This window comes from Protopterus annectens, chromosome 4.part0 (genome assembly GCF_019279795.1).
Source record: "Protopterus annectens isolate FY-2018-M chromosome 4.part0, PAN1.0, whole genome shotgun sequence".
Lineage (NCBI taxonomy): Eukaryota > Metazoa > Chordata > Ceratodontiformes > Protopteridae > Protopterus > Protopterus annectens.
In genome coordinates this window covers 1,741,645,309-1,741,670,387 of record NC_056733.1, presented here as the reverse complement: position 1 = coordinate 1,741,670,387, position 25,079 = coordinate 1,741,645,309, and the positions used below count along the sequence as shown (strand labels likewise).

The window sequence follows — 25,079 nt, the reverse complement described above, 5'->3', positions numbered from 1 at the left end:
ATACTTGAGCATATGAAATTGACAATTTAGTGCTCTCATAGCTAATGTGGCTGAGGTGTAAACCTTTTTCCCCCACCTGTCTAGTGCTCTTGAGTCCCTCTCAGAAGGTACTGGGTTTTTAGCCATGGAAGCCTTAGCCCCCTTGGGACCCTGGGAGATAGTCTCTGGGTCAGCTACTGGGCTCTTGTAAAGAAATTTGTGGGAATCAGATACTCTGCAGTATCTGTCAGGCTTAGCCGGAGCAGGAGGTAGAGAGTCTGGGTTGAAACTGGATTTTAAATAGACATCATCCACAATGTCCAAAACAGGTGGGATGGCTAGAGGTCTGTGTTGGGGGGAGTAAAAGAAACTCTCTGAGCCTTTTCTTGGAATCAGAGTAATCCTGACATTCCCAGTGGAAATGTTCCCTCATAGTGTGTAAAGATTCCCCAAAAGAGTAGTCTTCAGGAGGGGAAGCTGAGGGAATAGCGTCCTCAGCATCAGAATCTTCATAAGGAGAGTAGGAATAGTCTTGGTCTTCAGAGGAATCCGAAGAAATAGACAGTTGCTCAGAAGAAGCAGAATCTTCCTCTTGTCTAGGCCTTTTGTCAGGAGGAGGCTGTGAACCCCTGATAAGAGAAATCAAATCTTCAGCCATTTTGAGCATCTGTTTCTTAGGCATAGGGCATTGAACAGGAGACTGAAGTGTAGTCTTTTTAGCTTTAGAAGGAGTCTTAGACTTAGAAAACGTTTTGACTGTGAGAGTCGTCGTTCTGAAAACGCCCTCAGAAACCGATGGCGTTTCAGAAGCACCGACGTCCTTAGAAGGTATATCGTCGGAAGGGCCTGAAGTAAAAGGCTGCGTCGGCCTAGTACATTCCGTCAAAATATCCTTAGCGGTCTCGGGTTCCAGGACTGAGGTAGTCAGGGGCTGCATCGGAGCCTCACTGATAACCGGAGACCGGATCAACCGAGGCCTTGGAATCGGGTTTAGGCCTTGGCTGTCGGTCCTTGTCCTTGCGCTTTTTGTGCACACCGGTAGTCGGTAGCTCCGACGGCATGTTATAGTTAAATTTTCTACCAAAAAAGTGTTGTGCGAAATCAAATCGCCTTTTAATAGTACGCTTATTAAACCTAGCACAAAAACGACAAGAAGTGATGTTGTGATCAGGGCCTAGGCAAGGTATGCAATAAGAATGAAATTCCTTATGAGGTATTTGCTTCCCACAAGAAATACAATTGTTAACTTTTTCCGACATCGGTCTGGGGCAAGAAAAGTTTCCCCAATGGGGTACTTAGCTTTATAGAAGACTTTGGTCTGAAATTCGAATTCGACAATCTCAGGAGTCGGCCGACCGGCACTTGCGAACTGCTTCTGCTTCGGGCAGCGCAGCAAGAAAGACTGGAGAAAATGGCGTCAGTTGCAGTATATGTACCACTGGCGCACTGACATCAGGGATGAGACGACAGCAACCGACGTCGGACCAAGACTTTGGAAATCCGGCCGACTGCGGGACCGCCTGACGACAGGATAACCCAAGTGTGATGACTGCAGCAGGGTAACACGATGAACATCCCTAACGTAAGGACTGCAACAGTGAAACACGAAGAACATCGAAAGTATTTAGCTACAAAAATAACCCACCGACGAATAGTTCGGGCGTTGAACAAGGCACAAAATGACAGCGAGAGACGTCGTGGTCTGGGCCTAAACAGGTGATGCAGTAAGAATGAAAATCTCTACGAGGTATTTGCTTTCCATAGGCAAGACAATTGTTCATGTTTTCTGACATCGGTTAGAATGAGAAAAAAGGATCTCCAACAGGGTACTTATCTTTTTGATGACTTCAGGTCTGAAGCTCGAAAATGAAATTTTCAGGAGTCGGCCGACTGGCACTTGTGAACTGCTTCTGCTTCGGGCACTGCACGCCAAGAAAGACTGGTGTAATGGCGTTGGCTAGATGTTTTATACCCTAGAGAGACAGCATCTGACGCAGAAATCCAAAGACTCTGGTATTCAGGCAGGCTGAGGGCTACCTGCAGGCAGATAACCTAAATGTAATGACTGCAACAGTGAAACACGAAGAACATCTGTGTGCTTGAGCTCTTCCTGAAGGAAAGTGAACTTTATCCACACTAGATTGTTGGCACTGTTCCTTGAGGGAGGACAACCTGTACTACATCACTCTGAAAAGACACATCTGAGCTTACTTCTCTTGCTACAGTACCAGCACAAAGTGGTGACAATCTGCCACAGACCACCATGTAATAAATAAGCAGTGTCTTGAATCTCCTTCAGGCATGATGTGGCAGGAAGAAATCATTTGCCGCACTAAGGAAGACTAAGCTATTACTGGATATAATACTGCATTGGAAAGTCACAATGAAGGCAATCCAACTTCCTAAAGAAAGGAATGACATACACATTAGTGCTATGTACAAAAATACCAACTCACACGCTCAACTCGCACGCTCAACTCACACGCTCAACTCACACGCTCAACTCACACGCTCAACTCACACGCTCAACTCACACGCTCAACTCACACACTCAACTCACACACTCAACTCACACTCTAACCAGTCATGTTTATTCACTGTTAACCAAAAAAAAAAAAGTAGTGGGAGACCGTTCTTGCATTTTGTCATTTAAAGTAAGAACGTCACTAAACTGAAATCAAAAGCCAAACACTGCAATCACAATCTTCCAAGTGACAGAAAAGAAATGAACCTTCACAGTGGCTAAATTTAGTATCACAATGAACCCTGACCTAAGGCACTTCAGCCTCAGGGTGTGCGACCATAAGAAAATTACAATTATGTCAACTTTGGAACACAAGAAAAAACTCCAGCAATTACTCATTGCATGTAGTTAACTATGTGAGATACAAGGATAAAGTCTGTGCTATGCTGCACGACCGAAAGTCAAGTAATGGTTCGAGTGCCACATGAAGCTGGGTAGGGGGATGGGAGGGTGCAGCCAGCATCTGCTCACCCATCCTTGGAGCAAGGAGGTGGCTCTGGCTTACCACAGAAGAGTTTCACCAAGCAGAAACACAAGAAGTTATCTAGTGGAGTTTGAAGCCAGTACAGTCTGTGCTGTTATGGTACGTACTGCCAGTAAAGCAGAAGGGCATTCAACATGTGAAGGCATGCTTCCCCCTGGGTAACAGCCCTAGATGGGGTGCAAGCAACAGGGAGAGATTACATCACCTGCCAGGACCAGCAAGATGGCCTAATTCCTACTACTCAGTTCTCACTGTGGGAATGTAATGGTTTTATCAGGATTCCTGGCTGTTAAAAATGGGTCATAAAGTTCTCACTAAGCCAAAGAATGTCCAACTCCCCCATCTTCAGAATGAATGGGTCTACTAGGCGTCTGTACTAGATGCATCAGGCAGGGTCCCGGAAGGGTGTAAAAGTACAGTTTTGTACCTACCATAAATGTAGATGTCCGAACTGGATAGCATCTGCAGTCATAACAAGTGGGTTGTCCTGTCGTCAGGCAGCCCTTCAGTCGGCCGGATTCCAAAGTCCGGGTCCGCCGCTGATGTCGCACTCCACCCGATGTCATCTCTGTTGGTCTGCATAAAAGCATCAGCCGACGCCATTTTCCTCAGTGTTTCTTGCCCCAGATGCCAGTAGCCCTCTTGCAGGCTAAAATTTGGATAGATGCCAATGTTTCCAAATAGATAGAGGTAAACACAACAATAAGCATGTATGTACATATACACAAACAAATACACCATAAAAGGCTCCCCCCCAACAGCTAGCTATTAGAAGGGTAAACACCCTAGGAGTACCACAGAGGGAATGGAGGGAGGGTAATCCTGACTGCAGATGCTATCCAGTTCGGACATCTACATTTATGGTAGGTACAAAACTGTACTATGTCCTTCATGGATGCATCTGCAGTCATAACAAGTGGGTAGAATACCATAGCCAACTAGGGAGGAGGATAAAAAGTAGATTATGGTGTGTTTAGGATCCCTTGCAGTACAGCAGTGGCAAACCCTGCTCGGGATCTGGAATATAGAGGCAAATTATAATGCTTGGCAAATGTATGCACGGAGGTCCAAGTAGCCGCCTCAATAATGTCTTTGGTTGCCACTCCTCGTAAGAAGGCTGTGGTAGTGGCTGTTGCTCTTGTAGAATGAGGTCTTATGTTCTGTGGAATTGGTTTTCCATGGAAGGAGTAACAGAATCGTATGCAATTTCCTATCCATTTGGAGATTGTCTGTTTGGAAATTGCTTTTCCTTCCCTTCCTGCTGCATAGGCTACAAAAAGTTGGTCAGTCTTTCTGCTATTTTTTGTTCTGTCCAAGTAGTAGCGTAGCTGTCTATGTACATCCAAGGTATGCAGTATTCTTTCCGCTCTGTTTTGTGGGTTGGGAAAGAAGGTAGGTAGGTGGATTGCCTGGTTTAAAGATACTCTGGATACCACCTTAGGCATAAATGTAGGATTAGTCCTCATGGACACTCTATCTTGGTGGAAGATTAGGAAGGGTTGCACTGCCATTAAGGCCTGTAGTTCTGAAACCCTCCTTGCTGAAGTAATTGCCAGTAGGAAAGCAGTTTTCCATGACAGGTGTTGTAGGTCTGCTGTTGCTGCTGGTTCAAAGGGTGCTAGTGTCAACTTTTCTAGCACAAAGTTTAAATCCCAAGCTGGTAATGGTGGTTTCCTTGGAGGTTTTACATTCTTGATTCCTCTGAGGAATTGCCTGAGCAAAGGGTGCGAAAAACAGGTGTATCAAAGCTGTATTCTGCTGAAATAGCTGATGCATGTATCTTGATGGAGGAGTAGGACAGGCCTGAATGAAGAAGTTCGGCCAGATACTCCAGAATGTTAGGCATATCTATGTTTGACACATCTTTTCCTCTTTCCAGATGACAAACCTTTTCCATTTTCCAGCATATTTCCTTCTTGTTGAAGGTATGCGTGCTTCAAGAATAATGTCTTTAACTCTTTGGGAAAGTTCTGGAATAGTTGCTGTTATGTGATGTTCCATGCAGTCAGTTGCAAGGTTTTTAGGTTTGGATGTATGATGCTGTAGTTGTTCTGCGTTAACATCAAAGGCATCAGGGGAATTGTCCACATATTGTTCCGAGACATGCTCCTCAGTAGTGGGTACCAGTGTTGTCTTGGCCAGTTTGGAGCTATCAGGATTATCCTTGGACGTTCTTCCTTGATTTTCAGTAGTACCTTGTGTATCAAAGGAAGAGGCGGGAATGCATATGCTGTTAGGCCCTTCCAGTTGAAAGAGAGCGAATCCACTTTCCATGCTAATGGGTGGCGGCCCTTGTGCAGAATTTTTGAGCTGGTGATTGAGAGGTGATGCGAATAGGTCTATCTGTGGCATTCCCCATTTCTTTGAAATGGTCTTGAAGATGTCCGGGTGAAGCTTCCATTCGTGGGCATCCGGTGGTTCTGCTTAATATGTCTGCTAGGGTATTGTCTTTCCCTGGTACAAATATTGCCTGTAATTGGATGTTGTAGCTGAGTGCCAGGGTCCACAGCTCCAAGGTCATTCTGCATAGGCGGTATGAATGAGTGCCTCCCTGTTTGTTGATGTACCACATGACTGTGGTGTTGTCTGTCCTTATCATCAACTGGCCCTCTTTGAGAAATGGTTTGAACTTTTGGATTGCCAGTTTTACTGCCAGCATTTCTTTTAGGTTGATGTGCAGTTGAAGTTGATCCTGTGCCCACTAAACTTGCACGCATTTGTCCAGCAAGTGGGGGCCCCACCCTAGGTCTGCAGCGCCTGTTGTGATGGTCTGGCTTGCTTGACATCTGCGAAAGGGTAGGCCTGGGTTTGACTGGCATGCCTGAGCCCACCATAGGAACTCCTGTTTTAAGCATGGAATTAGTGGGATTTCTGTTTCTAGACTGTGTCTGTGTTGGGACCATAAATTCTTTAGGTACCACTGTAGTTTTCATATGTAGTCTGGCAAATGGAACCAAGATTATGCATGATGCCATGAAGCCCAAGGCCTGCAGTACTTTTCTTGCTGTTAACTTGCTCAGTTTTGTTAGTGCCAAGAAGTATAGAGGGAGTTCTTTTTGTTTTTCTGTAGTCAGGAATGCCATTTGTTTTATATGGGTGTCCAATTCCACCCAAATGGTCTTTTGTTTGGGATGGTATCAGCCTGACTTTTGTAAATGTGTTGTGCTTTCCCAGTGCTTGTAGCAGTAAATGACCTTTTGTAATCTGTTGTCAGCTTTTTTTTTTTTGTCCCAGGTAGCAGGCAGTCGTAGCCCAGGTATAAAAATTTGAATTGAAGTCTGCTGCAATGGCTATATGCCAGGCATTTTTTTGAATACTCTGGGCGCAGTAGATAAGCCAAAAGGCAATGCTGAGAATTGATAGTGCTCTGATCCTGCAAGAAATCTGAGGTATCTTCTGCAGAATGGTCGAATGGGGACGCAGGTATGCCTCCTTGAGATCTAGAGTTACCAGCCAAGACTCCTTGCCCAGCATGGGAAGAAGTTGCTGTAGGGTCAGCATTTTGAATTTTGGGACAATGATGTATGTATTTAAGATGGACAGGTAAGAATTGGTCTCCAACTTTTTCCTTTCTTGGAACTAGGAATAGTCTGAATAGAACCCTTTCCTTGCTCTGCTGTTGGCACTCTTTCCACAGCTCTCATGTTTGCTAACTCCATTATCTGGCGAGAGCCTCTGTTTTTTGATTTGAGGTAGATTTGGCATTCCTCTTTGACTGGAAAAGTGTGGAAGTGAAACCGTAACCTTGATCTATGGTTTGTAAAATCCACTTGTCCTTTGTTATGTAGTGCCAGTTCTTTGAAAATAAGGTTAACTTTCCGCCTAGAGGAGCTGCTATTTGTTCCCTGGTAGGCGGATTTAGGGTTAAGTCACTGTGGTTGTGTTGATGCAGTGGCAGTGGCTGTGTCTGTGCCTCTGTTGTTACCTTGCCACTGTCTTCCTCTGTAGGCACCTCCTCTGGATTGGTTTCTGCTGCCTCTCGCCTATTCCTGCCCTTTGAAATTTTGTGGAGTCAGGAAAGACCAATTTTTGGCAGGCCAGTTCCTGCTAAACTTTGGGGTTGAACCTGCAAGAAATCTTTAACAGTTTGAACAGATTTTGCCTTTTCTTCCATTTTCTTCATAACCTGCTGGGCAGATGTACCAAACAAACTTGTCTTGTCCATAGGCACATCTAGCAACTTAGCTTAACATGATCCGTAAGGCTTGTTCCTTTAGCCATGCATGCCTTCTTATCACTGTGCCTGTCATGGCTGATCTAAATGAAGCCTCCAGTGCATCATAGCCACATTTTAAGGAATGGTTGCTAACCTGTTGTATGTTATTTACCATCTCTAATACATATTTCTTATCAAGAGATTCATCAGTGGTTAGTTTTTAGTTAACTGATCCAGCATAAACTCTTGGTATTGTATCATGAAACTGGCAGTTTAAAGCTCTAGCTGAGAGAGTAGCTGAAGTGTAGACCTTTTACCCCATCTGTCTAATGACTGCTTCCCTTTCTGAAGGAATAGGGTTTTAGCTATGGTCGGCTACTGCCTGGGGCCCTGGGATATAGTTTCTGGGTCTGCAAGTGGAGCCTTGTAAAGGTGATGATGAGTATCTGGCACCCTGTAAAATCTGTCTGGTTTGGCAGGGCTGGGGTAAAGAATCTGGAGCGGAGCAAACATCATTGAAAGCATCATCCACCACAGAGAGAACAGGGTATAGCTAAGGGCCTGTGCTGTGGGAGGTGCAGAAAGGTCCTAAGTCTTTTCTGGAGTCTGAAAAATCCTGTTGCTGCCATTGAACTGTTCTCATGGCATGCAAGGTTTCCCCAAAGGAGAATTCTTCTGGTGGGGAAGCAGCTGGGATGGATTCTTCAGCATCAGAATCTTCAAAATTGGAGAAAGGAGCCTCTGGCTGGTCAGTTATGTCTGATTCATCAGCAGAATCATCAGAGGACACTGGCTCTGCCCTAGGTCTCTTCTCTGGGGGCTGAGAGGCCCTGTCTGGGTGAGATTGAGATCCTCTAATTAAAGAAATTAAATCTTCTGCCAAAGTAAGCATTTGAGAACTAGAAGAGGGCCTGGATGGGGTGGTTTAACAGGCACTGTTTTAGTAGTCTTAGCTGCTTCTGGCGAAGGCCTTTTATGGACATGGGGCCGCTGGAGCAGCAGCAGCACCACTGGGGCAGAAACATCCAAGGGATGGTGTCTGATAAGTCAACCACCGTGGAGGGTAAAATTCAAGAGTTGTAGCAGGGCCTCAGCTGAAGGATTAGGTTCAGCTGTACTTTGTTCAGTTTTCTCGGCCGAAAAAACCACACACACCGCGTTTGTTTGACCATGGTTTTCGCGGAAACCGCGGGGACGCCAGTGTGTCGGTCTTTCTTTGCGCTTTTTGCCAGATTGGGTAGTCGGAGGATCCGGACGCATAATGTTACGCAAAAAAATCTCAAAAACTGTTCTAGAACCCCGACCGGCGCCTAGCGTCGTCGGGTTGAAAGAAGCACAGGCCGAACAGGCTGCTACGCCGTGGGCTGGGCCTAAACAAGGCAGACAGTAAGAGTGGAAATCTTTATGAGGTATTTGTTTCCCACAGTTTAAACAATTGTTAACTTTTTCTGACATCGGCTGAGGCAAGAAAGAGTCCCCAACGGGTACTTAGCTTTAGAAGTATTCGAAGTAGTATTCTGTAGAAGTAATCTCTGGATCCGATCGACCGCACTTTGCTAACAGCTTCTGCTTCGGCGCCACGCGGCAAGAAAGACTGAAGAAAATGGCGCCGGCTGATGCTTTTATACCCGACCAACAGAGATGACATCGGGTGGAGGCGACATCAGCCGACCCCGGACTTTTCGATCCGGCCGACTGAAGGGCTGCCTGACGACAGGACAACCCACTTGTTATGACTGCAGATGCATCCATGAAGGACATGTACAGTTTTGTACCTACCATAAATGTAGATGTTCGAGTGTTCCACTGCTGCAGTCATTACACTTGGGTTATCCTGCCATCAGGCGGTCCCGCAGTCGGCCAGAGTTCCAAAGTCTTGGTCCGACGTCGGTTGCTGTTGCTTCTTCCCTGGCGTCAGTGCGCCAGGGGTATTTAAGATGCATCCGACGCCATTTTCTTCAGTTTTTCTTGCTCCAGATGTCAGGTGCCCCCAAGAAGGTAGGCAATACATATTGCTAGTAAAAAATATACATAGAAAATAAAAACAATAACTTCAGTTACAAACAAATACACCACAAAGGTTGTATAGGATAGAAAGGTATAGATAAGTCCAGCTAGTTCAGAAGGGATGGAGGGAAGGTAACCTGGACTGCAGCAGTGTGAACACTCTAACATCTACATTTATGGTAGGTACAAAACTGTACTATGTTGATCATGCTACACTGCTGCAGTCATTACACTTTGGTAGAATCCCAAAGCTAAGGTTGGGTGGCTGGTCTATAAAGGGTTTGGATTGGCTACGAGGCCCTGCGGAACTGCAGTGGTAAATCCTGCTCTGGATTTAGATTAAAGAGGCAAGTGGTAATGCTTGGTAAAGGTGTGCACTGAACTCCAAGTTGCAGCCTCCAAACTTTCCTTGGTAGGTACTCCTCTGAGAAAGGCTGTTGAAGTGGCTGTTGCCCTGGTGAAATGTGGCCTGATGTTATTGGGGACTGATTTTCCATGCTGTGTGTAGCAGTAACGAATACAGTGTCCTATCCATTTGGATATATCTGCTTTGAGATAGCCTTGCCTGTGATCCTGCAGCATATGCTACAAACAGTTGCTCAGTTTTCCTGAAAGCTTTTGTTTTGTCTAAGTAGAAGCGTAGCTGCCTGTGTATGTCCAAAGAGTGCAGAAGTTTCTCCCCTTTATTCTGGGGGTTTGGATAAAAAGTTGGCAAATGGATGGTTTGGTTAAGAGCTACACTAGATTCAGCATAAAGGTAGGGTTGGTCCTTAAAGAAACCCTGTCCTGATGAAAAATTATAAAAGGTTCCATTGCCATTAATGCCTGTAGCTCTGAGACTCTTTGTGCTGAAGTTACTGCCAGGAACAGAGCTGTTTTCCATGATAAAAATTTTAGATCGGCTGTATTGGCTGGCTCAAAAGGTGGCAGGGTCAGTTTTTCCAAAACGAAATTAAGGTCCCAAGTTGGTGTTGGTGCTCTCCGGGGCGGTCTTATGTTTTTAGCCCCTCTGAGGTACTGCTTTAGCAAGGGATGAGGGAATAAAGGAGGATCCGTGTTGCAATGTGCTGAAATGGCAGAGGCGTGGATCTTAATTGATGAGAAGGATAGGCCTTTGTCCAGCATCTCAGTTAAGTATTGTAAAATCTGAGGAATGTTTGGGACAAGAGGGTCAAGGCTTTGAGCCTGGTTCCAGGCACAGAATCTCTTCCATTTTTCTGAGTAAGCTTTCCTGGTGCTAGGCCTCCTGGCCTCCAAAATGACATCCATAACAGCTTTAGAGAGAGGTGTTGCCTGTTTGACTAATGAATCTGCCATGCAGCCAGGTTTAGGGTTTTGAGCTGACCGTGCAGGATCTGATTGTTTTGTTGAGTCAGGTGTGGAATTTGAGGCAAAATCCATGGTGGGCCTTGAGCTAAGTTCTTTAAGATTGGGCACCAGTGCTGGCGTGGCCAGTCTGGAGCAATCAAGGTCATCTGTGGTTTTTCTTGTCTGGCTTTTAGGAGTACCTTTGAGTGGAGAGGCAGTGGTGGGAAGGCATAGACTTTTAGGCTTTTCCAGCTGAACGAGAGAGCAGCCACTTTCCATGCTTGTGTGTGATAAGTCCTTGTGCAGAATTTTTGTAGTTGGCAATTCAGTGGGGAGGCAAAAAGATCTATGTCTGGGCATCCCCATTTTTGCGTTATGCTGAAGATTTGTGGATTCAATTTCCATTCGTGAGGGTCCATGATACTTCCGCTGAGATCTTCTGCCAGAGTATTTTTCTTTCCTGGCAGGAACTGTGCTTGCAGATGAACTTGATACGTTAGAGCTGTGTTCCACAAGGTCATGGCTTGCCTGCATAGGGGATAAGAATGAGTAACCCCTTGCTTGTTTATGTACCACATTACTGTTGTGTTGTCTGTCTTTAATAATTGTCCTGGATGCAGAAGGTCCTTGAAAGCTGTCAGGGCATTTTGAACAGCCAACATCTTTTTTGATTGATGTGAAGATACATCTGGTCTGTGGTCCAAAAGGCTGACCCTTGTTTAGGTGACATGCCTGTGCCCACCATCAAAACTCCTGTTGTAGGCAGGGAATCATTGGTATTACTGCTTCCAAACTGTGAGAGTGTTGAGTCCAAACACTTTTTAGGTACCATTGTAATTTCCTCATATGCAGTCTGGCATATGGTATTAGTAGTATGCAGGATGCCATGAATCCCAGGGCCTGCAGAATTTTTCTTGCAGGGAGATGGGACTTTTTTTGCCATTAATTGAAAATATTGAGTTAGTTGAACTTGTTTGTCTGGCATGAGATAAGCCATCTGGGCCGTTGTATTTAAGCTGGCACCCAGGAATATAATCTGTTGTGAGGGCACTAGTTTTGACTTCTTTTCGTTTACTGTGTACCCTAGAGAAATTAGCAACCTTTTTACAAATGCCAGATGCTGTAGAAGAATGCCATTGGTCTCTGCTTGAATGAGGCAGTCGTCCAGGTATGGATATATTTTAATTCCTTTTTGTCTGCAAAATGAAATTACTGGTGCCAGGCACTTTGTAAAGACCCTGGGCACAGTATATAAGCTAAAGGGCAGTGCAGAGAATTGGTAGTGCATTGTACCAGCTTTGAATCCGAGGTATCTTCTGCAATTTTGTCTGACAGGGACATGCAGGTATGCCTCTTTGAGGTCCAGAGTAACAAGCCAATCCTTCTTGCTCAGCATGGGTAGAAGCTGCTGTAATGTCAACATTTTGAATTTCGGAATATCCAGGTAAGTATTTAGAATTGAAAAGTCTAGTATGGGCCTCCAGGCCTTGTCCTTTCTGGGGACCAGGAAGAGTCTTGAGTAAAATCCTTGTCCTTGTTCCTGTTGTGGTACTTTCTGAATAGCTCTCATGTCCATGAGGCTGAAATTTGTTTTTGTGCCTCTGCCCATTGATTTTGTGGCACGTCTGGCATTCCTTTTAGCCTTGGTAAAGTATGAAAGTGGAACCTGTAACCTTGAGACACAATATTCAGAACCCATTTGTCTTGGGTGATTGTTTGCCAATTTTGAGAAAAAAGTGCTAGTTTTCCCCCTAAGGGGGCTGCCAAAAGGGAAGGGCTTGGCGTACGAAGGGGGAAGTCATTGGGACTGTTTCCTGTAAGGTTGAGACTTGTCCTCACCTCCTTTTGGGGTTGAGGTGCCCCACTGTCGTCGTCTGTTAGAACCTTGGGGGTGAGATCTGCCTCTTTGGCGTCTGTATCTGCCTCTCTGTGGCCTGTCTGACACTGGAAAGGACCAATTCTTTGTTGGCCAATTTCTGGTAAATCGAGGTGGCTGTACCTGTAAGAAATCCTTGACTGTTTGCATAGATTTAGCGTTATCCTCCATTTTCTTCAACACCTCTTCTGCCTCAACACCAAACAAGATATCATGCTGTAAAGGAGCATCCAATAATTTTGCCTTAACATGATCAGGTAAACTCTGTTCTTTTAACCAAGCATGTCTTCGAATCACAGAACCTGTAACTGCGGCTCTACAAGAGGCCTCTAAAGAATCAAAACCACACTGCAGAGTTTGTTTTCCCACCTGTTCAACTGCATGCAATAAATCCTGCATTGCTTTACAGTCAGGAGCTTCTGAGCTTGCAAGCATTTTCTGTTTTAACTGAGCCATTAAATATTGTTGGTACTTAAGCATGTGAAACTGGCAATTTAAAGCCCTTACTGCTAAAGTTGCAGAAATGTAAACTTTCTTCCCCCATCTATCCAAAGCTCTGGAATCTGTCAGAGGGTACTGGATTTTTTGCAATGGAAGCCTTAACCCCTTTGGGACCCTGGGAAACAGTTTCCAGATCTGTCTGCAGAAGGGTTTTGATAAAGAAACTTGTGAGAGTCAGGGACTCTGTAATACCTATCTGGCTTAGCTGGTGCAGGGGGCAAAGAATCAGGAGATAAGCTGGATTCAGAGAACACATCATCCACAATATCTAGCAGAGGCGGAATAGCCAGGGGCCTGTGCTGAGGCAATAAAAGGAAATCTCTTGAGCCTTTTCTTGGATTATGAATAATCCTGACTTTTCCAATGGAAATGCTCCCTCATGGTATGTAAAGTTTCCCCAAAAGAATAATCCTCAGAGGAGAGGCTGAAGGGATAGATTCTTCAGCATCAGAGTCCTCATAGGGGGGTAGAGAGTATCCCTGGTCTGAAGAGGAATCAGAGGAAATGGAAACCTGATCAGAGGAATCATAGTCTGTTATCCTGCCTAGGCCTTTTCTCAGGAGGGGGATGGGAACCCCTGATTAGAGTAATGAGGTCTTCGGCCATTTTAAGCATCTGTTTCTTAGGCATGGAGGACTGTCCAGGAGAATGCTGTACTTGCTTCTTTGTCTTTAATGGTAAGTTGTGAAGGTGTGAAAACAACCTCAGAAGTCGATGCCTGCTCAGCGGCTCCGAACCCATCTGAGGGATTAGTTTCCATAGGCCCAATACCTTGAGTTTCCAGAGGCCTAGTTGTCTCCACATGGGAGTCGGAGGTGGCCTGTGGCTCTAAGGTAGCGGGTGTCAGGGGCTGCGAAAGCACCTCGCTGAGAACCGGCGACTGGCCTAGAAGAGGTTTCGCAGTCAGTTTTGGACCTCGGATGCCTGTCTGTATCCTTATCTTTGCGTTTTTTCGGAATTGCGGTCGTCGGTTGATCCGACGGCATAGTATAATTGAATCTTTGGCCAAAGTAGTGTAAAGCAAAATCAAAACGTCTTTTTATAGTGCGTTTGTTAAATCTAGCACAAAACCGACAACTAGTGACATCGTGATCAGGGCCTAGGCATGGAATACAGTAAGAGCGGAAGTCCTTAAGAGGTATTTGCTTCCCACAAGACATACAATTATTAACTTTTTCTGACATCAGTCTGAGGCAAGAAAAAAAGTTTCCCCAACGGGGTAATTAGCTTTATTGAAGACTTCGGATCTGAAATTCACCTTCGAAAATCTCAGGAGTCGGCCGACCGGCACTTGCGAACTGCTTCTGCTTCGGGCACAGCACGGCAAGAAAGACTGAAGACAATGGCGTCGGATGCATCTTAAATACCCCTGGAGCACTGACGTCAGGGAAAAAGCGACAGCATCCGACGCCGGACCAAGACTTTGGTACTCTGGCCGACTGCGGGACCGCCTAATGGCAGGATAACCCAAATGTAATGACTGCAGCAGTGTAACACGATGAACATCAAGTTACTCACTGGAGATGGCCTCCTAAGAGTATCCTTTCAAGGGGCAATAAGAGTTTCATTTTCATACTTATAATGCAAGCATGGAGTCCAGCATTCATCCAAACAAGGTTAGACAAAAACTACAGGATGGTTTCAGTAACAGTGCCCCACTTCTCAGCGCAAAGTATGCTACAGATTGTAGGAGGTGTTGAAATGCCTGAACACTCTCTAGTGCACGTGTCAAAAATGTGCCCTCTATACACACACGCCTGCAACCATGAAAACAGATCCCATGAAAACTGAGAACACAAAGTATAGTCAATATCTCTTAACTCACAGCATGGTGTGGGGAGGACCTGTAAATTCTACCCACGCGTTCCTCAATTTAAAGGTCAAGAGCAAAGCATCACAGTAGAGTTTACGCTGTGAAGCATCTGAGAGACTCAAGTGATCCTCCTGCCTTGTGTGTTGACCAATAGTGGTCTCCGACTCCCAGGGATCAACAACCTAAGGTGGTTGCTGTAGATATACCTCTCCTACTTCCTTCATGACAGCAAAGTAAACACGCAAGACTGATACCCTTCAAATTCAGAGAGGGCTTGCAACACTATACATTGAAAGGTCACCTTTGTGAATAAGATTAATGCAGAAAGACTCTGGTAGGTGTATGCCCTCCTTCCCTCTTACTTTCTTTTTCTCTTATGACATTGGATCAAGTAAAGGACCCTTGTAACAGTCCCTACAACTGTCACACTTTAAGAAGCTGCTGCTGGCCAGAGACATAGGCCTCAAGTTTCTTCAGACCTCCTTTGGGTTTGTTAAAACCCACACCAGCAGCATGCTATGTGCACCTTTCCCATTCAGTATAAACTGTGTTGGTATAGGTTCTGGCTTTTGATCTAATGACCAGAGGAACTAAGTGTTACAGACAGTGTGGGGATGCTCAAGTAACATTCACGCAGCAGAAAATAAATGGGGAGCCTAAAGGCTGATTATGCTTTCTGAACTGGCATGTGAACCCCTAACTTGATCCAACAACACTTCCCCCCAAAACACAAACTACTGACACTGGAATGCTTTCAGAACGGTGATTAGATGAAGATATTAAAACGGAAATTACCAACACTTACCCCTTGCATAGGATCGCTTTCCAATGACAATAAATGTAACTTGGGCATGCAGATGCACCACTTTAAAAAAAAATTCTAAGCCAATAGTTCTAAAATTGTCTTGTATTGATCTCTTTGAAGATAAATTAATTTTCCAACATCGAATCAAATTTCATAGCCATTACTCAGCATAGCTAACACCCCACAAACATACATCATTAATGAACTTCTTAAATGTGAATCTAGAAAGAAGCAGATTCCATAGAAATACTACTGCATCAGCCCTCCAGGCACTAGTGTAATTATCAGTTTTGCTCTTCTGGTACCAGGAATGCAATTCATGCAGCACTGACATGCTATATACACCCTTCTCACTGCTATGCATAAAACAAAGACTTGTAAGACAAAGGCAAATTACCTTTCCTGTGCAACAAAACAGAATAACGAGGAAAAGAGGAAGGGCCACTGTAAGGGCGTAAACTACCCAGAGCCAAGGCCGCTCTTCAGCTGCTGCCATCATCTGTCCCACAACACCAGGCTGCAAAAGATGAAAATCAAAAGAAAAACAGGTCAAATTTGTGAATATTCAAACCAATGCCCAAACTACATCTGGACCTCTGTAAATGATCCAGTGAAAAAATGCAATGGAGCTCATCCCCTTATAAAGGAGAAGAGACTTTCAGCTTTAACCCCATGTCTTATCTCCGTGGTCAATACTTCAATGAACATACTTCTTGAAACATCACACTACTGAATCTATAGGCATCATCAAATACCCATCAGGACTGAGCTGGATCTGTGCTGAAAGAACTTTGCAAAACACAGCAACCAACCATCTTCTATCTGGTTTCAAGACAGATTAATTTAGAATAATGTTTAATACTATTACAATCAACTAAATATGCAGTAAAATAAATATGAAAGAAGCATACATAAAGTAAATGACTTCATAAACATGCTAATATAAATAAAATTAATTACGTGCCTAGTTAATATTAAAATCATAAAAGACATCAATTAATCTAGCAGAGAAGGTTGGCTAATGAGATTTCTTCTCTGCTATTCATACGGTTATATTTTTCCCCCTACAAAAAGTACAGTTGTGTACCTACCATAAATGTAGCCGATGCCGGACCCAGACTTTGTAATTCTGGCCGACTGAGGGTAGCCTGCCGGCGGATAACCCAAGAGTAATGAATGCAACAGTGAAACACGAACATTTCCATATTTGTGGTGCTGTGCTCTGTCTGTCAGCAACATCTGTCTGTCAACAACAAGCTTTAATGCTTTACATAGTAATGCTTAGTTAAGTATGGACTTGGAATGTCACATCTCCCACTTACTGTCAACTGCATTAATAATTTCCTCACTATGACTTTGTAATAAATCTGAATTTGCAGCTGAAGTAGACAGTAACGGTAGAAATTTTACTATAATGAATAAAAAGACTGAATGCCAGAAAAGAAACTGCCTTCACGAGAGCAGTGTGCACCCTCAAGTGCAGGCTATAAACTAGCATACAACACATGTGTCCAAGTGCAGGAACATCTGCAAATAAAGTACACAACCAGGAAAACAAAAGATAAAGCCAAAAGGAGAGACATCACGTAGGACCTACACTATCACTTTACTGAATTGAAATATAAGCTATAATAAAGGAAAAGGAACTCGCCTCACAGCAAGAGGTTCTCCGGTTCGATCCTTGGCTGGGCTGCCTTCTGTGCAGAGTCTGCACGTCCTCCCTGTGGTTGCATGGGTTTCCTCTGGGTGTTCTGGTTTCTTCCCACATCCCAAAGACATGCTGTAGGTGGATTGGACACTCTAAATTGGTCCTAGGAGTGAGTGTGTGCATCTTCTGTGGAAGGTTGGGCGCTGGGCTGGCAACTCAACACTGTAAAGCTCCACTGCCAATCATGAGCAGACAGGTGATCCACTGTGGCGACCCCTAACCGGGAAAAGCCGAAAGAAGAAGACAAGACAAGGACCTCATATCCAGTTCAACCCAAGTAAAAGCACTTCAGTCCAAACAAGGAACCCAAACTGCAACCTTAGTAGCAGCACTTCTCAAACACATCCCAGACTGTAAAACACCCAACCACTCTTCCTTCACAACACTTAATGGACTGCCTCCAATCTTGGAGTGTTACAGTCTCAATGAAAATGAACTGCAGTCATTGTGATACTTTGTCAGCAGACAGCAAGCTTAAGTTCTAGGACTGGCAGCTAGCAAGTCAGGGTTACAGTACATTCTACAAAAGCAGGCCCCAGTATCTCTGGACCAAAGAGAGGTGCAACAGTGGAGAATGGGGGGGGGGGGGTGTCTAATAGATTTGGACAGGCTAAACAAATGGTCAGAAAGGTGGTAGATCAGGGTAATTACAGTGCTGCACTTGGGCTGCAACAGCTGATGTGTCAAGTATCAAATGGAAGAGGCAATGCACAAGAAAAAAAAATATGGGTGTTTTCAACACATGGAATGGACCATCAGGAACCTAGCAAAAGAACTGACGCAGCAGCAAACAATGCTGGAGTGCATCCTCAAGGAAAGAGATTTTAAAATAAAGAAGTTATGTACTCACCATAACGTTCCATCTGAGTAGGTAACTTCATCTGTCAGCAACCTGTGGGTTACGGATCCGAGCCGGCAGCATACCAAGCTAAAGATTCGAGCTGCAAGCTCCTCCCCCTTTCCCATACTACCCTGCAATATCCTTCCAATCCTCAGATCACGTTTGCCACCTGCACAAAATAAAATAAACTAACAACCTGAGAAACCGGACTCAGACAAAACAAAACTCGAGCATCCAAACCTCGAGTTCAGCTAAATAACCACCCAGGTTAGGGGGAAGGAGGGAGGGACGGGTGCTGACAAATGAAGTTACCTACTCAGATGGAACGTTATGAGTACATAACTTCTTTATCTGAAGTAGTTAACTTCATTTGATCAGCAACCTGTGGGACAGAGTCCCCAGCTACCAGAAATCTTGGGAGGCCCTCAAGGAAGAATATTCCGGAGCACTGCAGAGCCAAAAGCAGCCCTTCCTCTAGACACCAAATCTAGTTTATAATGAGAAATAAAGGTGTGAAAGGATGCCCAGGTAGCCGCTGAACAAATGTCATCCAGGGAAACTCTAGACCAGAATGCAGCAAACGTTGCCATAAAATGCGTAGAATGAGCATGAGCTCCCATTGGTTCTGGCAAGCCAGATTCTCTATATGCTAAGAGGATACAACTTAAAATCCACCTGGCATGAGTCACTTTAGAAATCTGTTTCCCTAGAAAGGATTTTGCAAAGGGGATGAAAAGTTGGTCAGATCTACGAAAGACAGCCGTCCTGTGTAAATAAAAACGTAACTATCTGTGAACATCCAGTAAATGAAGTTTATACTCCCCTTTGTTCTGGTAATTAGGGAAAAATACTGGCAAATTAATGGACTGATTAATGTTAGTCTCGGAAGCAACTTTGGGAATAAAGGAGGGGTTAGTCCGGGCGGCCAAGCATGGAATAGAGCGTCTCTGGGGGCTTCCCCTAAAGGAGGAATTAGAGCGAAAAACTCGCTGCACTTCGCATTGGAAGATGATGTGAAGAGATCGCAGCAAGGCTGACCCCACCTGAGGAAGATCTGTTCCGCTACGGAAGAATTCAGAGACCACTCGTAAGGAGAGAGGATAGTTCTGCTCAATTTGTCCGCCAGAATGTTGGACCGACCCGGAATGTGCATTGCTAACAGGAAGCGGCTGGTGGAGATCGCCCATTCCCAAACTCTCATGGCTTCTCGGCAGAGGGGGTAAGACCTGGTTCCCCCCTGTTTGTTGATATACCAGACCACAGACATATTGTCTGACTGGATCGCAATAGTCCCCGGAGGAAGGAAGGCATGAAGGGCCTGAAAAGCTAAAAGGACCGCCCTCCTCTCCAGTACATTTATATGTAGAACGGTCTCCGTCTGAGTCCACATGCCTTGGACAGTCCTGCCCACACAATGCCCCCCCCCACCCTAGGAGGGAGGTGTCCGTGGTCACTGTGGCCTGGGGTAGGGGCATAACAAAAGGCAGTCCTTCCCGAAGGGCTCGGGATTAGAGCCACCACATGAGGAAGTTCCTGCAAACCCTGCTGAGGGGGAATCGGCAAGTCTAGCGGATGGTGTAGAATGGGCCACTGGACTTGCAAAGTCCACTGTAGAACCCTCATGTGCAGACGAGTGTAAGGGATCAAACTGATTGCTGCCGCCATGGACCCCAAAGCTCTCAGGACTAACTCTATTGGGGGAGCAGGAGACTGAAGAGCTAGTACATGCAGAGTCATGCTGTGAAGTCTGTCTGAAGTTAGGAAAGCCTTGGCCTGAAAGGAATCTATCCTGGCCCCAATAAAGTCTATAACCTGAACAGGTTGGAGGAACGACTTCTTGACATTTATAGTCATCCCCAACTGGGATGATAAATGGAGGAAGAAGTCCCTGGCTACACAGAGTAGATGCCTGGTGGGGGAAGTGAGGAGCCAGTCGTCTAGGTACGGGAAGACCTGTATGCCCTGGAGCCTCAGGTGGGCTGCTACAATTGCCATGACCATGGTGAACACCCTGGGGGCTGTGGTGAGACCGAAGGGTAGGACCCTGAATTGGTAATGACTGGCCCCCTAGCCGAAAACAGAGAAACCTCCTGGACCTTCTTGTCCATGAGAATATGGTAGTACGCATCCTTGAGGTCTATGGAGCACATCCAGTCCTCCTCCTGCAAGAGGGGCAGGATGGATTGAAGCATGACCATCCGGAATTTCTCCTTGGCAACGAATAGGTTCATTGCGGACAGGTCGAGGATCGGCCTCAAGTCCCCTGTCTTTTCTGGCACCAGAAAGAACCTGGAGTAAACGCCTAATCCGGACTGGTCTGGGGGCACATGCTGGAAGGCTCTTTTTTTCTAACAGCTTTTATATTTCCAAAGCTGCGGCCTCCCTTTCAGTGGGTGGAACATCTGGGAGGCATCTTGAGTAAGGGGGCTTGTTTATGAAGGGGAATGAATAGCCTCTGGATATTATCTGAAGCACCCAGCGATCTGTAGCGATGGACTCCCAATTGAGCCAGGTGCCTCGAAAAATGCCCCTCCAACTGCCTCCAGAGAGAAGCAGTCGGGCAACCCTTCAGGGCTGCTGCGTGGGTCGGTCGGAAAAAGGTTCCCGTGACCCGAAGTTCTTCAGCCCCCCCTCTGCCTCTAGGCCGGCGTCCACCTTGTCCCCCTCGGTCTCTGGGGGAGAAGGGGACCTGAGCATACTGGGCTTGCTGAGATCCACATCTTCTTCTGCCCGCGCTGGTTCCTGGAGAAGGACCTTTGAGTAGAGAAGCGGATTCCGACTGGTGACAGCATTTTCCTGTCTATCGCTCTGGACCAGCGTCTTCCCGAACAGGGTAGACCTGTCAAAGGGTGCATTCGAGAAGGACGCCTTGAAAGGTTCTGAGAAATTGCAAAGCCGAAGCCAGGCATGACGCCTTAAGGCGATACTGGACCCGCTAGCTCTAGCGGCTCCTTCCATGGCATGGGAGAGTAGCCGCATAGACATATTAGACACTGATTTTAGAGTGGCCATACGAGCAGAGATAGTCCGTTTATCCTCTGCCGACATGGACTCTGGGGGAGACTCAGCGTACTCTTTAAACCAGGTCCCGCTGCAGTCTGATTACATGGGCCAAGTAATTCAGCGCCCTAATAGAGAAGGTAGCTGAAGCAAACATCTGCTTTCCAATACGGTCCATTGCCAGAGACCCCTTGTCAGGGGGATGGACTGAAGAAAGTACAGTTTTGTACCTACCATAAATGTACATGTTCGAGTGCTAATACAGCTGCAGTCATAACAGATGGGTTTTCCTGCCATCAGGCGGGTCCTCGGTCGGCTGAATTCCAAAGTCTAGGTCCGGCGTCGGTTGTCGTCGCTTCTTCCCTGACGTCAGTGCGACAGGGGTATAAAAGAACCAGCCGACGCCATTTTCTTCAGTTTTTCTTGCCCCAGATGTCAGGTGCCCCCAGAAGGAAGGCAATACATAAATTTATGTAATAATGCAATGCAATATAATCAAAAAAACAGTAGTTGCAAGCAAATACACCATAAATGAATACCCCAATCAGGTTGTATGAGGAGGTGTTAGCCAATAGGCCTGTCCCAAGAGGGGAAAGAGGGAGGGAAACCTCGACTGCAGCTGTATTAGCACTCAAACATCTACATTTATGGTAGGTACAAAACTGTACTATGTTCATCGTGCATACAGCTGCAGTCATAACAGATGGGTAGAATCCCACAGCTAAAAAAGGGGTGGTAGGCACTAGGTGGAACTAGGAGCAGCCAGGATGCCCTGCAAGACTGCAGTGGCAAAGCCTGCTCTAGTTTTGGAGTATAATGGTAGGTGATAGTGCTTGGAGAAGGTATGCACAGAACTCCAAGTGGCTGCTTCCAAAATATCTTTGGTAGGAACCCCTCTGAGGAAAGCTGCAGAGGTAGCTGTGGCCCTTGTGGAGTGAGATCTGATGCCTGCAGGTACAGTTTTACCATGAAGAGAGTAACAAAAACGTATGCAGTGGGCTATCCGTTTTGAGATTGTCTGTTTGGAAATTGGCTTCCCTTGAGCTCCTGTAGCATAGGACACAAAGAGTTGCTCTGATTTTCTGAAAGGCTTTGTTCTGTCCAAATAATAATGCAGCTGTCTGTGGATGTCCAAGGAATGTAGTAGTCTCTCCCCTTTGTTTTGAGGATTAGGGTAAAAGGTAGGTAAGTGGATAGCCTGATTCAAAGCTACCCTGGATACCACCTTTGGCATAAAGGACGGGTTGGTTCGGAAGGAAACTCTGTCCTGATGGAAAATGATGAAAGGCTGCACAGCCATGAGGGCTTGTAGTTCCGATACCCTGCGAGCTGAGGTGATAGCCAGAAGGAAGGCTGTTTTCCAGGACAAGTATTGCAATTCTGTTGAGGCAGCTGGCTCAAAAGGAGGCAAGGTCAGTTTTTCTAGAATGAAATTGAGGTCCCAAGCAGGTACTGGTTGTTTCCTTGGGGGTTTTATATTCTTAGCCCCTCTGAGGAACTGTCTTAAGAGGGGGTGAGAGAATAAAGGAGGATCAGTGTTGTATTCTGCAGAAATGGCTGAGGCATGGATTTTGATGGAGGAGAATGAAAGTCCACTGCTTAGCATCTCAGCTAGATACTGTAATATTTGAGGTAAATTCAGTATTCCAGGATTCTGGTCCTTTTTCTCATTCCAGGCACAAAACCGTTTCCATTTTGCGGAGTAAGCTTTTCTAGTAGAAGGCCTTCTGGCCTCCAAAATGACATCCTGCACCTCCTTGGAGAGTAGGGTCTGCTGTGAAGTTAAGGAATCTTCCATGCGGCCAGATTGAGTGTTTTCAGCTGACTGTGAAGAGTTTTGAAGCTGTGCTGAGTCAGATGAGAGGGCATTAGAGGTAGGGTCCATAGTGGGGAATGCGTCAGGCTCCTCAGGAGTGGGTACCAGTGTTGTCTTGGCCAGTCTGGAGCAATGAGAATCATCTTTGGTCTGTCTGCTCTGGTTAATAGAACTTTGGGCAGCAGAGGAAGAGGTGGAAAGGCATAAACTGTCATTGTTGTCCAACTGAAAGAGAGTGCGTCCACTCTCCAGGCCTGTGGATGAAAAGTCCTTGAGCAGAATTTTGCCAATTGGTGATTTTTGTGGGAGGCAAAGAGATCTATGTCTGGCCTTCCCCATGCTTGAATTATCTCTGTAAAAACTTGAGGATGCAACTTCCATTCGTGTGGATCTGTCATATTTCTGCTTAGGTTGTCTGCCAGCGTGTTTTCCTTGCCTGGCAATTACTGTGCTTGAAGTTCGATTTGTAATTCCAGAGCCATGTTCCAAAGAGACATGGCCAGCCTGCATAGAGGGTATGAATGGGTTCCTCCCTGTTTGTTTATGTACCACATTACTGTGGTGTTGTCTGTCCTTATCAATAGTTGACCTGGATGCAGAAGGTCTTTGAAAGCTACAACAGCATTTATTACTGCTAGCATTTCCTTTTGATTGATGTGTAGGTGCTTTTCTTTTTGGGACCATTTGCCCTGAATGCACCGATCTGTCATGTCGCCCCAGGCGTAGTCCGAGGCGTCTGTTGTGATTACTTGATTTGCTTGAGGCTTGCAGAATGGGAGACCTGTGTTTCTTTGGCATGCTTGAGCCCACCACAGAAATTCCTTTTGAAGACATGGAACCAGTGGTATTATTGTTTCCAAACTGTGGCTGTGTTGAGACCATAGGTTTTTCAGGTACCACTGAAGTTTCCTCATATGCAGCTTTGCACATGGGATTAGTAGGATGCAAGATGCCATGAATCCCAGAGCCTGCAGGATTTTCCTTGCAGTCAGCCTGGTGAAATTTGCTAGTTTTCTGAAGTATTGAGTTAGTTGCCCCTGTTTCTCTGGCGTGAGGTAGGCCATCTGGGTGTTTGTGTCCAAGTTGGCACCCAGGAAAATTATTGTTTGAGAGGGTATTAGCCTTGATTTCTTTTTGTTGACTGTGTATCCCAGAGAATTCAACAACATTATTACAAAAGCCAGATGTTTCAGAAGTATGCGCTTGCTGTCCGCTTGGATCAGGCAGTCGTCCAAATATGGGTATATTTGTATCCCTTGAAGTCTGCAGTAGGCAATTACTGATGCCAGGCATTTCGTGAATACTCTGGGCGCCGTAGTTAAGCCAAAGGGCAATGCAGAGAATTGATAATGGGTTGAACCTGCAAGAAATCCGAGGTATCTTCTGCAATCTTGTCTGATTGGGACATGCAGGTATGCCTCCTTGAGGTCCAATGTTACCAGCCAAGACTCCTTGCCCAGCATGGGAAGAAGCTGCTGTAATGTGAGCATCTTGAATTTTGGCACTAGTAAAAATGTGTTTAGGATGGATAGGTCCAAAATAGGTCTCCAATCTTTTCCCTTCCTTGGTACCAGGAATAGTCTGGAGTAAAAACCTTGACCTTGTTCTTGTGTAGGTACCTCTTGAATAACTTTCATGTCCATGAGATCTGTAATTTGTTTTTGTGCCTCTGCCCTTTGATTGTGTGGCAGGTTTGGCATGCCTCTCATTTTTGGAAGGATGTGAAAATGGAATCTGTAGCCTCTGTTTATAATGTCCAGGATCCATTTGTCTTTTGTGACAATATGCCAATTTTTCGAAAAAAATGCCAGTTTTCCGCCTAAAGGTGCTGCCATTTGAGCCTTGCTTGGCATGCAAAGGGGAAAGTCATTGGGTCTGCTTTCTGAATGGCTGTGAACTATCCTCACCACCTCTTTGTGCAGGAGCTTGCCATTGTCTGCCTCTAAACGATCCTTGAGATTGCCCTCTGCCCTTCGGGCGCCTGTATCTACCTCTTTGGGGTCTGTCCGTGGCTGGAAAGGACCAATTTTTTATTTATTTATTTTTATTTTTATTTTATTTATCATTTGTTGACCGGGAAAGTCCGACTAGGTTCCACAGAGCCTGTTTTCAGCAGAGGCCCAGGGAGAAATGCTCCAGATGCATGTCTTTGGAATGTGGGAGGAAACCGGAGTACCCGGAGGAAACCCACGCGAACACAGGGAGAACATGCAAACTCCACACAGAAGGCACCCCAGCCGAGAATCGAACCGGTGAACCTC

General features: G+C 45.6%; 1 protein-coding gene across 1 annotated transcript in view; it reads right to left on the bottom strand.

Moving 5' to 3' along the window:
- Positions 1 to 25,079, bottom strand: part of CANX (calnexin) — a gene marked incomplete in the record, with an annotated part of 1,221,069 nt that overhangs the window by 313,612 nt on the left and 882,378 nt on the right. The window contains 1 exon segment of the mRNA XM_044069455.1: positions 15,851 to 15,970. Within this exon segment, the coding sequence (XP_043925390.1) occupies positions 15,851 to 15,970 (120 nt within the window).